Source organism: Strigops habroptila, chromosome 4, assembly GCF_004027225.2.
Source record: "Strigops habroptila isolate Jane chromosome 4, bStrHab1.2.pri, whole genome shotgun sequence".
In the NCBI taxonomy this organism is placed as follows: Eukaryota; Metazoa; Chordata; class Aves; order Psittaciformes; family Psittacidae; genus Strigops; species Strigops habroptila.
The window spans coordinates 68,269,389-68,285,413 of record NC_046358.1 but is presented as its reverse complement, the minus strand read 5'-3'; the positions used below and the strand labels follow the sequence as shown (position 1 = coordinate 68,285,413).

Here is a 16,025-nt window from a genome sequence, read left to right as displayed (position 1 = left end):
CAGAAACAGGGGGGGGTTGGATGTGTCTGTGAAGCAGGAAAAAAAAATCTCTATTATTGAAACAAACCTTTAATTCCTGCATTTCACCTCTGAGTTTTAGGAAATTGCTGTATTTTGGTTAGGAAATCAGACTGTAGCTAGCTGTGTAATCAGGTGGCTGTGCTCTGAATTCTGTTCAACAACAAAATATTCACTGGGTACTAGTTAAAAAAGGGGAAAAAACCCAATCCACAAGACATTGTTGGTTTCCTACAATTATTTCTTTCTATGACTGTTTTACCCCAAGAATTATTTTGGAACCAGCTAGGAAATACACATATTGACATGTTTGTTTCTAAGATTTTGTGAGTCCTGCGTTACTGTTTCAGAACAGTTTGGGCATTTCCATGGAACTTGAGTTTTTATTAAGGTGATTTTGTACACATCTGTCTTGTACGTACGTACACACATGCTTTGTCACTTCAGCATTGCAAATGAGAATTTGGGTGTTTTTCAACTCTCTCTCTTACTCGAGTAGCTCAAAAACAGAGGGATGTTTGAATGTCTTGGTGCTATTGTGTGTGCTCAGCAGTTACTGGATGATACCTGGCACTGTTGTTGAGCTGCACCTGAGACTGATTTTGGATACCTCCTGCAAACATACTGGGTGTTATTGTCTGATAATTTTTTGAGGAAAACAACTCTTGGAGATTTCTTCAACATTTGAAATAACAAAGTTTACTCTTGTCTGCTAAAGTGAAATAAAACTCCATGTAGCATAAATGTGCCTTGGAGATCGTCTCACTCCTTGGTCCATTGCAGTAGCCTGTGCCTGAGGTGAACATAGTGGATTGTGATGGTTTTGTATTATAAAGCAGTGCCAATTGCGGTATTTTAGTTATTGCCATATCACCATAAAATTATTGAACTTGGTTGCTATTTGTTTAGTTCATATAATTGACTAAAGTATTGGTTTTTAATACCTTAGTAAGTCCTCTTTAATATCTTAAACTTTTTAAGTGAAGAACTCCTATGTGTGATGTTAGAGGGTAGAACCGAAAGGCCTATGTAATTTTTCTCCTGGTTGCATGAAGCCAAATAAGCAGATGGAATACCCCGGAGTGCTTAGCTAAAGATCATTATTTCAAGGATTGTAAGTAGAATTAAATGCGAGGAGGTGTTTCTTTGGGATACATGTTGTCCATGATTGACAGGTCGAATGTATGCATTTGAAATTATTCTATTGCTCCAGAAGTGTGCACGTGTGTGAACAAAACAATTTTTAACTAGGTGTATTGACACGATTGGAAGGCAAATTTTGTTTATTTTGCAATTCAAATTCCAGAATAATCTCAATAAAATTATATACAAAACAGAAAATGCTATTTCAGTAATTGGTCATAGATGGTGTTTGTAATCACTGTACTTGACTGTAGTGTCAGGTTTGGGGAAACTTCTTAAATCCCCAGGAGTGACAGACAGTGGTAGAATTATGGTTGTGCTTTCACTTTGAGTTGTAAGACCAGCCAGAGCTCTGCCTGGCTAGTTCTGGTGTGAATGCATTAAAGTTGATTTCTCTGATACTGTTGACATTCTAACTGTCAAATCTTGGAGAACAGGGCCACAGAGTGGAGTCCATTCTAATCTGAATTCTTTACATTCAGGGATGCATACTGAGAGGTTTTCCAGGCTTGTCTGAATTCCCCCTAATGGAATGTCTTGTGATCAGAATTTATTGGGCTTTGCGTGCTGAATGAAGTGTCTCATAGAGTTAGCTTCCCATAGGGAACTAATGGAAGGATGAAGATTACTCATAAATATCGGACTTGAATCCTTCCACCAACTTTCTCTGCCCCTTGTTAAGTACGAAAATGCTAAAAAGCTCAAATGCCTGTGCTTTGGATGGGCTCTGAAAACTGGCAGCTTTTCCATTTGTATGTCACAGTCAGGGTGATGGCTGCAAAGGCAATTTTTGACATTGGCCAGTCAGAGTGGCTAGACCACGCTTCTGCTTGGTCCAGTGATACCAGAGACTTGGTTTTATCATAGTCTGTCAGTAATGCTATTGTAACCCTTAAAATTTTATTAACCCTTAAAATTGTGTTAAAGTGGTCCTGGCTTTAGAATCTGTGTATTCTAAAGTGAAAAGTCTGTCAAAGGCTATTCCTAAGGAGTGTAATTAAAAAACTTAATTTCTTTCAAACTGTAGTTATTCAGCAGACATTGGCTTGTCCTAATCATGTTTTTAAAAGCTATTTGAAAATGCTGTTATTTTCTATCTGTTACAGATCCCTTTTTTCTTTTGGCATTTATGCTTTCAGGGTGCTTCATTGTAGCAGATGAAGTATTGATGAAGTAAACTTCATTGTAAAGGGTAGGAAGAGTTTGCCCATTCAGAAGCTGCTGACTTTTCAACTTTACTATGGTTCATGGAAGAGTGTTGATAGCAATTCTCTAGTTCTGCCTAGTAGAATGTACAAACATATTGCTAATTTTCAGATTACCCTGACATAATTTTTAATCGAGTCTTTGGATTTTGTCTCTTGCCATTTGTCTACTGAGTTGCTCTTTCAAGTTAAAGGCAGGAATTCCATAGAAAGTAGCATTGTAAAATAAACTTTGAAAACTATTTCACTTTGAACAGCCATTTAGTTTTGAATTGCTGAAAGATTTATTAAATTTCCTGCACAAATCTGTGCATTGTTTTTAGAATGTTTATTGCCTTATTTTAAAATGTTGGTCATCTTTTTATTTTCAAGTTTGTAGCCTCCACCTCAACTAATGCACACCTTTTCAAGTATGAATGCCTGGAAGTAAGTCTTAAAGTGACTTGCATGAAATCGGAGGAACTTGAAGGAATAATGAGTGAAGACAGTTTATTATGTGAGTTCGAAAGCAGGGAGGTTCATTGAGGGAGAGGAAGCAGACCAGTCTAAGGTTGATGAAGAAGAGGGATTTCTGAGAACTTCTCGTATACAAATACACCCCAGGTTAAGGTGTGTTCTGGGGCTTTTTCCGTGAAGCGAGTGGTTAGACTATGCATGTGTATGTTTTGCCCACCTTGATAAAAGCAAATATGGAATACATTACCATCATGTGCCATAGATTTAGTTTGAACTAGAGTATTCCCATTTCCATGTTTTTATCTGTTTTCTGAATGCACAATGAAGTCAGGAGGAAATAGTAAGAAAATCTAATGGTGGTGAGCTGAAGCTTGAAGATGTCTTTCATGTCATTGCTCTGGATTTATTCATAAAACATGCAGAATGGCCTAAACAAGTATTTGGATCTGTTTTGCAGTAACAAGCAGTTCTTTCTTGAAAAAAAGAATTATTCAGCTGAAAGCATTAATTGAATTAAAACATTCCATCTTTTGGCATCGTAGAAAACTTGCTAGATACCAGTCCTGTTTGTTTCAGTGCACTGAAGTTGCATGTCCTGTACCATGTGGATTAAATCAGGTACCGTCCTCTCCTGTGGAAAGGATGCATATACCAAGGTATCCAATGGATATGCTTACAATACGATTTTGCAGTATCTTCCCAAATTTGTATGCTGCAGAATATATCGTAACCTTCATTTGAAATGGCATTCCTCCAGCATTATTTATCTAGGGCAAGAATGTCCAAAAACTACTGGCATGGTCCCTTGTTATAATATTCTCCTTAATTCTGTCCATCTCATTTACACTTGGTACTTCTCCTTCCATCCCATCTTGACATGTTTTTCTTTCATTCTTTGCCTTTCCGTGTACCCCATTTTTCCCTCCCTCCCTTTGAAAGTGTCTCAGGACCAAAACTCCTCAGTATTTCATCCCATACCACAAGAGGAGGATTTTTCCATGTGCCCTGTGCAGTAGCTACTGAACTTCAAAAGGTGCCTGCCCACAGGGCTGCACAACCATGTGGTTTAGGTGGAACCTCATTTGAGGCTTTATGGGTGTTTTCTAATGGAAGGGTGAGAGAATAATGATTTACTGGAGATGTGGGAATAACCAAATTCGTAATAAACCATGTTTATTTTCTTACAGCTCTGCATGGTTAGCTCAGATAGTGCTGCATTTGGAATATCATATATTAAATCTATACTGTCCATAGAAAAGCAAGCCTTGGGTTGAGTTTTGTTGTAGGCTCCAGTTGAGAACTGGCGGTGTGTTTGTTTAAACACATTCAACTACATCTTGGTTGTGCAAGTCTTCTAAATAATAAGAGGTAGAAGAAGCTGGGGTGTCTGTATCCCAGGTATTGTAGGACAGTTACCTGTTGTGTTTAGAACACAACAGGATGTTGATTCGTAACAAGAGCACTTGTGGTGTAACCATGCCATATGGTATAAGCTGTCCTGGGCTTACCCTTCTTAGGTAAACTATTTACTGAGGTGGCACACAAGGTAGAAACTTGTTTTCTGGTGAAGATGTTAGTACTCAGAATGAAGTGTGGACTTGCAGGGGATGTGTCTGTCTGTCTCCCTCTCATCTGTATGCTATTCTCAACTACATTTCTTGGTGACAAAAGTAAATTGGATCCAGCCTGCAGTTTTGTTGGGTTGTGCTTCCACAGAGCAAGTGGCTTCTCTTAAATTCCTAAAGCACACACACTTTCTGTGGGATCACCTGATTCATGTCTTCAGTGAGGCAGATGGTGTAGTGTCTGCCATTAGAAAGATACGTGGCTAGAAATGGGGCTTGTTTGCCAGACAATCAGAAAGAAAGTTTGGACATTCATCTTAGATTGCTTTTTCATTACATTTGAGGAGTAAATGCTTGTTGAGGATCACAGAATGCGTGTGAAGCTTTCTGGAAAGTATAGATGGTGGCAGCTTACCCAGCTATGTTGGTGACAGATGCTTTGATGTACATTTCATGAGACTGCTGAGCACTAATGCAGGTTTGTGGGAATAAAAAGTCAAAGGTGCTTTCTGTTAGGGCCTTCTAAATGGGAATCGTATTGAAACCACTTTTGAAGGGGATCTTGTGCAGTTTAGCCTTGCTATTGGATCCTGTATGAGCCAAAAGAGAAGAAAGAAGGTTTCCTTCAGAACATTCTGGCATGTTACAAGTTGGCATTCACATCCTGGGCTTTGGGGAGCGAGTTCAGTGTCCTGACACTCAGCATTTGGCCTGGGGCATGCAAGAGTATGGGAAAGTACTATGTCATTTATAAAGTACTCCCGCATGGATGTTCCACGTGCAGTTGTCTGGTGACTCCTGAAGAAGCTGAGATTTTGAAAGCTAACCCTGTAGAACACCAATAAGAGATTGTGTACCTCAGCCTATGCAGAGGTACATGCCAACCCATGAAGTTCAACAGTGTAAAGTGCAAAGTCCTACACCTGGGTCAGGGCAATCCCAGGCACAGCTTCGGGTTGGGAGGGGAAGTGATTCAGAGCAGCCCTGTGGAGAAGGACTTGGGGGTGTTGGATGATGAGAAACTGAACATGAGCTGCTTCAGTGTGCACTTGAGCCCAGAAAGCCAACTGTATCCTGGGCTGCATCAAAAGAAGCGTGACCAGCAGGTCGAAGGAGGTGATCCTGCCCCTCTACTCTGCTCTTGTGACACCCCACTTGGCATACTGTATGCAGTTCTGATGTCCTGAAGGTAAGAAGGACATGGAGCTGTTGCAGCAAGTCCAGAGTAGGTCCATGAGGATGATCAGGGGCTGGAGCACCTCCCACATGAAGACAGGCTGAGAAAGCTGGGGCTGTTCAGCCTGGAGAAGAGAAGCTGCATGGAGACCTCCTAGCAGCCTTCCAGTATCTGAAGGGGGCCTACAGGGGTGCTGGAGAGGGATTCTTCATAAGGGACTGTAGCAGTAGGACAAGGGGTAATGGGTTCAAACTAAAACAGGGGAAGTTAAGGTCAGATATAAGGAAGAAGTTCTTCCCTGTGAGGGTGGTGAGGCACTGGAACAGGTTGCCAAAAGAAGTGGTAAATGCTCCATCTCTGGCAGTGTTCAAGGCCAGGTTGGACAGAGGCTTGAGTGACATGGTGTAGTGTGAGGTGTCCCTGCCCATGGCAGGGAGTTGGAACTCGATGATCTTAAGGTCCTTTCCAGCCCAAACCATTCTATGATTCTATGGGTATATTGGGGTTTACTCTGTGGATTTCAGCTTTTGTGGATGTGGAATCCGTCACAGAAGTTAGGAACTGGCTGGCATGTAAGAGCTGCCAGTGGAAAGTTGAAGAGCAAACCCTAAAATGGTACGTAGAGCCTAGAAGGAAGAACTGAACATGGCTGTAGCCATGATCACACACTGATGCTATCAGTGACATGATTGTTTGATTCCATGCAGCATTTGGTCACTTTCATATCAGTTGGGTTTTTTTAATTGCAGTCTTTAAGTCCCTTTATATAAATTTTTGCAAGTGTTCGTGTTTTACTTAGAAATACAAAGACAACAGCTTTTACTACAGAAAATAGAGCTTGAGATGACGTTACGCCATTCACAGATAAATGAAGTTCTAATAATGGGGCATACAGGTGGGTAGAGAAAATTGGATAAAAGGAATGAGTATGTTTCTCTGAAACATTGGTGTTCTGAGCCATGACTTTGTTGGGGGTTATAGTTCAAATACCAGTACAGAAACCTGATGTCTTTGCAAACCAGGCTGAGTGGAAATGCTTAGAGCTGATGTTTCCAGGCTTGCAGTGTTGCACCTTGTGTGCTGGAGCTCCCCTGTGTCCTGGGGTGAAGGGGAAGAGCTGTTGTGGCTGTAGTTGTGTGGGTGTCCAGTCCGGTGCCTGGGTGGACAGTGTGAGAATGGCCGTCTTGTCCGTGTCACATCTGCAGCGTTCTCCTTCTAGAAACGATTTTCGTTAGAACAAGCACCTATGTAGATGGTTAGAGCAAGGCCCCTTTCTCTCTCCTGGAGCGCTGCAGCAGTAATGGTCTGGCTGCCCTCTGTGGACCCTGTTGTTCTAATGCATTGCTAAAGTTTTAAATAATCTGTTGTTGGGAATTAATGATCATCATCATCTATCGTTTGTGAAAGGATGAAAACTTGTTAGCTGTTGTGTGTGTTACAAGAATCCCATACAGTAAGATTGAAAGAATGAATTTATGGGATGCGATTTAATGATGTATGACTACTTTTACTTTGGCTTGTTACCCTGAATTGGTTTATAATACCGTGTTTTAGAGTATACTGCAATCCACTACCTTACTGAGATCCAGTGAACTCTAGGGTGGATTGTGGTAACCCAGTGAGAAACACTACCATGCCCAGCAGTAAGAAAGTTTGTGTGAAGCAGTGATAGAACAAACTACTTCATTCCTGGAAGAATTAAATGGCATAGAAGATCTCTGAGGTAACAGTATATTAGAATTTTTAGATCTTCATCTACAGTACTCTGAACAATTATCTGGATAGGACATCTTTTCCATTGGGAGCTAGCAACACCAGGCGAATATAGATTGAGTATGAGCACTTACGTGTTTGAATTCCCCTTTTTCAACCAAAGATTTTAAATATTAAGATCTGTATTTCTGTATCATGCACATTGTGATCTTCCAGTCCCACACTTGCAGAACAAAGAAGCAATTCTATGTCTTTAGAGTTGTTGAGTTTCTCCTCAGCCATCTGTTAAAGCACTCAGGGTTTGTGATGGTTTCCTTTTTATTTTAAGGAATTTTTTTTTTTTTTTTACCTTCACAGTAATTGAAAGTTAAGCATTTTAATTCTGGCACTGTATCAGTGGCTGATGAAGGCTTTAGGAAATGGAGAAGGTGTTTATTTGAGAAGTTGGTTTTCTCCAAGATGTCCAGTTCTTTCTCATGTTTTGCCTCGTATGTGTTCCTGTGGTGACAGTCATTTTCTTCAAAAGGATCAAATAGTCATTCATAGAAATAAAAGAAACATTAATCTTAAAATTGTCACAATATCGTGTTTGTTGTCAAGTAAATACTGTATGCAGGGAAAAAAAATGTATTCGCACGCATCTTACTGTCTTCCAGATTTGATTTCAAATGTTCTTCATCACTTGAACAAACAGATTTTTAGGATTAGGAAAAATATGATTTTGTCACCTAAAGGAATTACTTTGAAACTGCAACTGAATAGTTACAGTCCAGATTTACATACAAGTCTTTCAAATCTCTAAAGCGTAGTAAGGCTGTAACAGTTGATTCTTCTGATACTCTTTTTTTTAATAATACTAGGATTATCAAACTGGGATATCCTGGGTCTTGAATGAGATCTATATGTATGTATATATATAAACCCACTGACTTTGTCAGGTAAACAAACTGCTTTACAGAATTAAATTTTAAAAGATAACAATATTTTAAGCCTAAATATGAAAAGAGAGAACTGTGCCAATGTGTAAAAATGTTTAGGAAACTAGTTGGGACTGCTGTATTGTACAAGCTGGATTTATAAACTAAGGCTAGCCAAGTATTTGCTTATGTTTTCTGTTTTATAAAGGGCGGTAACTGAAATTAACATTCTCATAATCTTTTACAGTGTCAGCCAAGCATGATGTTTGGTTTGATTTCTGTTGTCAATAGATCACAGATTTAAGGTTAGTTGCTAATGTTTTTGCTGATCAAAATGTCTTTGAAAGACTCATAGTTTCAGAGGTAATTAAAAACAAAACAAAGCAAAAAATCTGAATCAAGGTGAGAGAATGGAATCTTCCAGCAGTAGATGTGGCTCTTGCCTTCCTGCAGTTTCTCCATCCCATTTTCTTTCCTGTGCCCTACTTGCATAAACAGCAGATTCCCATGGTTCCATCAGACTTTATTCTCATTCCAGTATTTCCGGTCTTTGGGATTTGTTTTTTTTCTGATCTCTGTTCCTTGGGGTGCCGATAACTGACAAAGATACAATCAAGATGACACTTCTGTGCCTTTTTTCAGAAGTGCCACCACGATTTGGGGAAAAAGGGGTTGGCAGGTTGGAGAAGGTCAAGGGAAGGAGAAGGGGTTGGGGGCAACTCAGGGTTTCCCTATCTTTGGGATACCTTGAGCTGTCCTAGATGAGCTCGGTGTCTGAGGTGGTGCTCTTCACACTGAGGATCAGGCTCTTGAGATGTCTGATCCATTGTCATGTGATGAACTTCAGTGGACACGTTTCAGTCCTGTTGTTACCACAGTTACTCCAGGGGCAGTAGGATCAAGACCAAAGACAAGGATGTGAAATTCCATCTGTTTTCTCCTGGTCATTTAGTTTGCTTTATTGTCACATCCATGTTTAGCATCACTCAGAAGTTCCTTTCGGCTGCAAAGGGGCAACTTCAAGCACACCAGTATATAAGCATCAGAGTATATGATGTCTTTTAGAGGTTGCTTTAGTATATTCCTGCTTATCTGTCTTTACATCTGCCATTGAAGCCTTCCCCTTGTTTTTCACTCTTCGAGATTTTATTTCTTTAATACAAACCTTGTTATACAAAAAAATTGTATTTCAGGTGAAATATCTTGAAAGTAAAACCTCGTATAGAAGGGAGTGATGAAGAAGGAGGAAATTCCGAGTTCCTCAAAATTCCAAGTTCCTCATCTCTACCCATGGCCATCCTCTTGGTTTAATATTCATTCTGGTCATATGTTTTTGCAGCAACAGATAATGGAGGGGCTGCATCTGGTGGCACATCAGGAATTCCTCCCAGCAATCCTGCTGGGAATTCCAAGTCAGCAGCAAGGAACCTGGGCTCCTCAGCGGGAGAAAAGGAGGAAGGGAAGAAGGTCAGGAGGCAGTGGGAATCGTGGAGCACAGAGGACAAAAATACTTTCTTCGAGGGACTGTATGAGGTACAATAACACACTCAGATGGCTTCGTGTAGTATCTGAATATTCCTAGAGAAGGTTGATGCATTTGTGATTTGCAGGAGCAAAATGTGTCTGTATGCACATGCGTTTGTACAGCTGGCTATAAACCAGCTGGCGATAAAAGCTTTTTTTTGTGAAATATTTGAGTTTTATTCATAAATGTTTATAATAAGTTCAGTTATTTTTCAAATACAGTTCTGTTTCAAACGAGGAATAAATGCATAGTGTAGTGTCCCCATCCCAACTTTCCAAAGCAACACACACTGTAATATTCTCAAACAAGAAAATACGTTCTGTTCTAATCAGAATGGTTGGCACTGTGCTTGGTCTTTGGTCACGGAAAGGTTTGAGCTAGTTCAGTAGTAGGGCTGAGACAAGGAGAAGTTAAATCATCTTTTCTCTCATATGACGTGTACAATGTATTCCTTGTTTAGGATTATTTTAAGAGCACTTCTGTATGAAAATACTAAAGGGGAAAACAAAAGTGGTGCTGGTGAGGTTTTTTCTTCTGACATGTGGATCTTCTTACAAATATGTTTTTTAGTGGTAGGCATGATTCATGCATATGTATCGTGTGGAAAAAGTAAACACTTTTAAACCACTGTTTTCTCTCTTTAGCTCCTCTGATTTGCGGTAATGGTCCTGGTAATCATGTCATTTTTAAATCACTTCATCACTCAAAGAAAACTTCTGACTTTTTTCCCTAAGATGGATTTGGGACTCCTTCCCAAAATTTGGTCCCGCATTCCCAATCATTTTGTGTTACTTTTAAAAGAGGTTCTCACACTTTGTATTTAAATCAGTTCCAACCTCTTTTGAATACTAAGAAATTTTGTGATAGCAGGAGGTCAGTGATACTATAAATAAAATAAAATTTTCCTCTTTTGAATGCCAGTGATTTTACAAGAGTCAACTAAAGGAACACTTAAGTGTCTTATTTTTACCCTGAGAATAAACTTTGGAATGACCTACAGTGTAAAACGGTGTTTTCTGTTATAAGTTTTTATTAAAAAAAAAAAAAAAAAAGTGTATTTTCCTGCATTATTTGAAACTCAAATTTTACACTCCTAATGACTGGAACGTCAAATTTACTATAAATAGAAGTGAAGGTGTTAAATATTACAGGCTTTTCATTCCCCCTAGTTAGAAATAGAGGTAGGAGGGAGAGGGAGGGAAAATGCAGGGGAAAGTAAAGAAATCTGAGGGAGAGAGTTGGGATTTTCGGTTCTGCTGCTCAGCACATTTATGAGTGAAGTTGTTTGGGTTTTTTTTTTTTTAAAGAAGTTTGCTAGCAACTTATAGTTTTTATTTTGAAACAGTTCAAGAAATTGGAAAGTAATTAATTTGGCATCTGAAATGCACTTTATATAAAATAAAGGACACCACTGTCATTCTTTTGCTGTTGAGTTTTGATACCCAAGATTTTGTTGGTGACTTTCAAAATCTGATTTGCTATGAAGAACCCCCAAAGTCATTGTTTCTGTTGCCTTATGACAAATTTGTTTTATTTATTATTTAGCATGGGAAGGACTTTGAGGCTATCCAGAACAACATTGCTCTGAAATACAAGAAGAAGGGCAAACCAGCCAGCATGGTGAAGAATAAGGAACAGGTCCGCCACTTCTACTACCGCACATGGCACAAGATCTCCAAGTACATTGACTTTGATAATGGTGAGTATGCAATGACATAGGCTTAGCATAGAGCTTGCAGCCTCGTGAGGGTTGGATTCCTGCCTTTCAGTGCCATCATGGAGAGTAGGAATGCTGGAGATCAGAAAATGAGTACTGAATAGGATGTCTGTGAACATGTGTTTTTATCATTGTGGCCATACTGAGGTTCATGGGTTTTGGAAAATGCTGTGCAAAAGCTGGTATTTGTATCACTGCTTTTAAATGAATACACCACAATAAATACCGATCCTACCATTAATACTGGGGACAAGCCAGGTTCAAGGAAATACGGCGGTTTTTTCCTCCTCAGGAACACACCTTTGAGGACAGCTGCCTAAATGTTAGTCAGGCATGACTTCATCGAGCAAATTGACTCCAGCACTACTTTGTACTTCTTGAGGGACGGGGGGGGGAGGGGGAAGTCTGTTACAAGTGTAAATGGTGAAATATACGCTCGCACTTTAAATAAGCCTTAAGTTGCACAATTGGTTCAGTAATTTAGGATTCCCACTGCCATATTCCACTCTTTGGAAGTCATATGTACTGCTAGTGGTGTTTTGTAACAGTAATACTAATGTATGATCACTGATAATGGATTTTTATCAAATTTGTTCTTTTCAGTAACAGGCAGTGAGAAGTCAAGTCAGTTTGTGGGTAGCCTCATCTGAGTCATGGCTTAAAGAAGTCTATTTCAGAGTGAACGGATCTTACTGAGATCCAATTCTTTTGATTTTTAAAGTACGAAGAATGTCAGTTCTCTTGTTAGCTTGATTAAGTAAAGGTCTCCAGGGCTTTCTTGTACTTAGGATGCTGTTTTCTAAGTTGCATAAATCATGGCAGTTTCATGGCGGTTGATTTTTCTGGTCTTTATACAGCACTCTAACATCTGCAAAAGTTGGGGTAGTAAATTAATCTATGTGATTTGTGGCCAGAGCCTCTCTAGTTAAAAAAAAAGAACTCATTAATGAGAAATGGAAATGACTTGAAAAAAGCTGGAAGAGTGGAAAGACAGTGTATGATACAGTCTCTTTTATGAAATGGTTTTGTCTGTTCCTGAGATTTGGTGGACTAGGATGTGAAGGAGGACTTACACATGTAAAACACCTGTCAGAACGTGAATTTTGGAGTTCCTTTTTTAAAGCAAGGTAGTATTTTAAGATTAAAGAAGCCATTGGTATTTTGTTTAAAAACAAATGTTACAGCAAACACAATATGGAAGAACTTTAAAAAAAAAAAAGTCATGGGGGAACTTCATCTCTCTTCTGGATAATGTGAAGTTCTGTATCTATACCTGTAAGGTCTGAGATGTCATTGGCTGAAGGAATTCTAGAATTAGTACAAGAGCTTAGTATTAGCCTTAGTATTGATAGTAGTGTGTGTACCTGGATTTTGAGATTAAGTGAGTCTGCAAGTCAGAGAACTGAGTTCTTGATGAATAGATAAGAATGAATATTCTAACCCATTTTGTAAACCACAGGACTGTCTTTCCGTGTTGTCATAGGCATTTAGATCTATTAGCAATAATAAGGTCCACATAATCTGTGTTGATGAGAAAGGGCAAAAAACCTTTGTAAGGTTGAATACAATGTGTGTTCAAATTTTCATATAAAAATTTAGAATCTAGAACTTTCATTAAATCTCTACAGTGCATTCATGTGCACAGAAACATTCTGTGTCTTCTGGAAAATTCACACCTGCTTCTTAATTTTCATAGAAGAAAGAGTTCAGTATGCATTTTTGTGGGGACATCTGGGCATCTCCTTTAGAAATCATAAACAGTTAAGTGGTGCCAGAGTTAGCTTTATTATTAACTAGCTTTATCTTGCATATTGAATTGTTGCATATTTGTTTATATCCTGGGGAAGCAGCTTTGTTTTTTCTGTAATCCAAAAAAATGTTGTATTTCCCAGGTATTTAAGTCACCAAAAGGAAATTGGTGAACTTGTCTCGTTACGGTGTTTCTTGAAACAGAACTCAGTCTGGCCTTCCATGAGATGTTTGTCTCATTGAAAATTATCTCATTTTCAGTGTTGAAATGGGTATCTGCAGTGTAGCTGTGTATGAGTATCTGCAGTCTGTATCTCACTTCCACCTTTTCTGCTTTCCAGTGTTTTCTCAAGGGCTGAAGAAATCCTCCCTAGAGCTTTATGGCTTAATCTGCTATGGGGAACTGAGGAAAAAGATTGGGGGATGTGAGTATGAATGACTTAAAATTGTTTTTGTATGGTAGAATTGGAAGTGACTACCCTTGAATGTCTAATAGTTTCACTTTTGAGTTACCCAGAGTTTGTGGTCATTGTATTCTATTGCTGTGATTTGTTGTATCTTTTCATTAAATGTATTTGTATTTCTAAAGACCTTCTTAGTCTGTTGCATTAGTTTCCTTTAAAAGATTTCTTTAGCTTTTGCTATCTGTGGGATACAGTGCATGTAATACCCACAGATGATGAGTAAAAGTGTGTGCAGCTCAGGTTATCTTTCTGTTTTATTCTTGAAAACAAAGCAATTAAATGTGTAAATGATCTCATTTGCACCCACAGTTATTTCTGCCTATGCAATCAAAATCTGGGATGGTGCCTTTGTCCGAGTCATTTTCTAAATCTTTGCTTATTGAACCCTGAAGATGAAAGAGCATTACAAAGCATAATCAGAAATAACTTTACTGGCTGACCAAGACACGTTCTGACCTTGTTAATCCTGGACACTAGTTTTGTCCATAAGGAAGAGTGTAGATGGATGAGTATCTGCTGTACCAATGCTGCTTCGTTTTCTGGAAGTTGATTAGCTGCATTAGCAAGGTATCTCGCTTATGCTTAGTACCATGTTCATAGAATCATAGAACGGTTTAGGTTGGGAGGGACCTTTTAAAGGTCACCTAGTCCACCCCTCCTGCAATGGGCAGGGACACCTTCCACTAGAGCAGGTTGCTCCAAGCCCCTGTGTTCAACCTGGCCTTGAACACTGCCAGGGATGGGGCAGCCACAGCTTCTCTGGGCAACCTATGCCAGTGCCTCAGCACCCTCGCAGGGAAGAACTTCTGCCTAAGAGCTCATCTCAATCTCCCCTCTGGCAGGTTAAAGCTATTCTCCCTTGTCCTGTCCTTACAGGCCCTTGTCCAAAGCCCCTCTCCAGCTTTCTTGTAGCCCCTTTAGGCACTGGAAGCTGCTCGAAGTCTCCCCTTAAGGAGCCTTCTCTTCTCCAGGCTGAACAAGCCCAGCTCTCTCAGCCTGTCTCCAGAGGTTTGAGAGGTCTGCTCTGCAGTTGGTGAAAGTAGACTGTTTCCCTCTCCTGTCTCCTCTCCTCTGCCTCCCTCTTATGATACTCACCTAATCCCATCTTCCCAGAAACTGAGATAACTTACATAGAGCTTCTGAGACACACAAGCATATCGGGAATACTTTCAGCATTGCTAGAGGGAGGTTGCTTGTTTCGTAACTAGATTTGGGCCTGACTATAATAGGGAATATAAATCAAGTTCCCATTATGTCCATTTAAAAATGTAAAAGTGTAAAAGAATTACATGTGCCTTTTATTATTTTTGTTTACTTTTTTTATTGCATTCAACACTGAGGGCTTGATGCTCTTCCGTTACACTGTGCTGCCTTAGCAACAGAGATTGAGCAGGAAGATGAGGAAGCTTCTCTTTTTAATACTGCAGTGTCAGATTAATGCCCAGCAACCCAAGATGACTGTATTATGTAATATGCTGTATTAATGCCCAGCACCCAAACTAGGGTTATTTAATCCATGAGTAAAATATAATTTTCATGGCAAGGATCATGTAAAGCTTGCACATTATGAAAACAGAAACTTTTCAGCATGAGTGTGTTATAGCATATTTATGCACATTAATCCTATGTGAGCATAAAATGTAATAGATTGAAAACTGATCAGAGCACTAAAAAGGCCATGACTGTATCACTTCAAATCCTAATTCACTGTATTGTCTCAAGGTATGGATGACAAGAATGCGGTGAAACTCAATGAGCTCATTCAAGCTGGGTAAGTAAGAACTCATTCCTGAAACTCTTAAAACTGGGTTGTTCAGCAGCTTGACTGTTGAATTGGTCATCCAGAGTCTAGGAGGCATTTCTTACTTTAGAGCTGCAGATTGACCTTTTCCATTCTTTGTTTTGTATGGTGTTTTTCCTCTCTTTACCGTGAATACTCTTCCCTAAGAGTATTCTCTTTAACTTCAAGAAAGAATTGTGGGATTGTGGGGTTCAGTCTTGGCAGTGTACGTTGGGAATATGGAAGGGGCTAGAAGCTGCTGTACTATTAGAACTTGTGTGAAATCTCTTTCAAAGGATATTATTTGAAGTGGTGTGACCATTAGGCAGGTATCACTCAGCAGGCATTGGTTTGTCCTAAGTGTGTCTTGAAAATCAATTTGAAAATAGTACCATTTTCTGTTGGCTACTGAACCCTTTTTACTTTTAGCATTTGTGCTTTCAGGCTGCTTCATTGTAGCAGACAAATGATTGGTGAAGTAAAGTTTATTGTCAACAGGAGAAGGAATTTGCCCACTCAGCAGTTGCTGATGTTTTGCCTTTACCTTATATAAAATGTAGAGTTGCTATTGCACTTTTTTGTTGTTCAGAAACTGA

The 16,025-nt window shown here is 39.4% G+C and overlaps 1 protein-coding gene across 4 annotated transcripts in view; it reads left to right on the top strand.

Annotated features, from left to right (window-relative positions):
- The window catches only part of CRAMP1 (cramped chromatin regulator homolog 1), a 46,657-nt gene that overhangs the window by 3,181 nt on the left and 27,451 nt on the right, over positions 1-16,025 (top strand). For 3 of the 4 annotated variants that reach the window (XM_030482822.1, XM_030482821.1, XM_030482819.1), the window contains exons 3-6: positions 9,534-9,727; positions 11,265-11,418; positions 13,527-13,610; positions 15,372-15,420. In XM_030482822.1, the coding sequence (XP_030338682.1) occupies positions 9,534-9,727; positions 11,265-11,418; positions 13,527-13,610; positions 15,372-15,420 (481 nt within the window). The remainder of the gene's footprint in view (positions 1-9,533; positions 9,728-11,264; positions 11,419-13,526; positions 13,611-15,371; positions 15,421-16,025) is intronic. The other variant, XM_030482820.1, reaches the window with a different exon arrangement.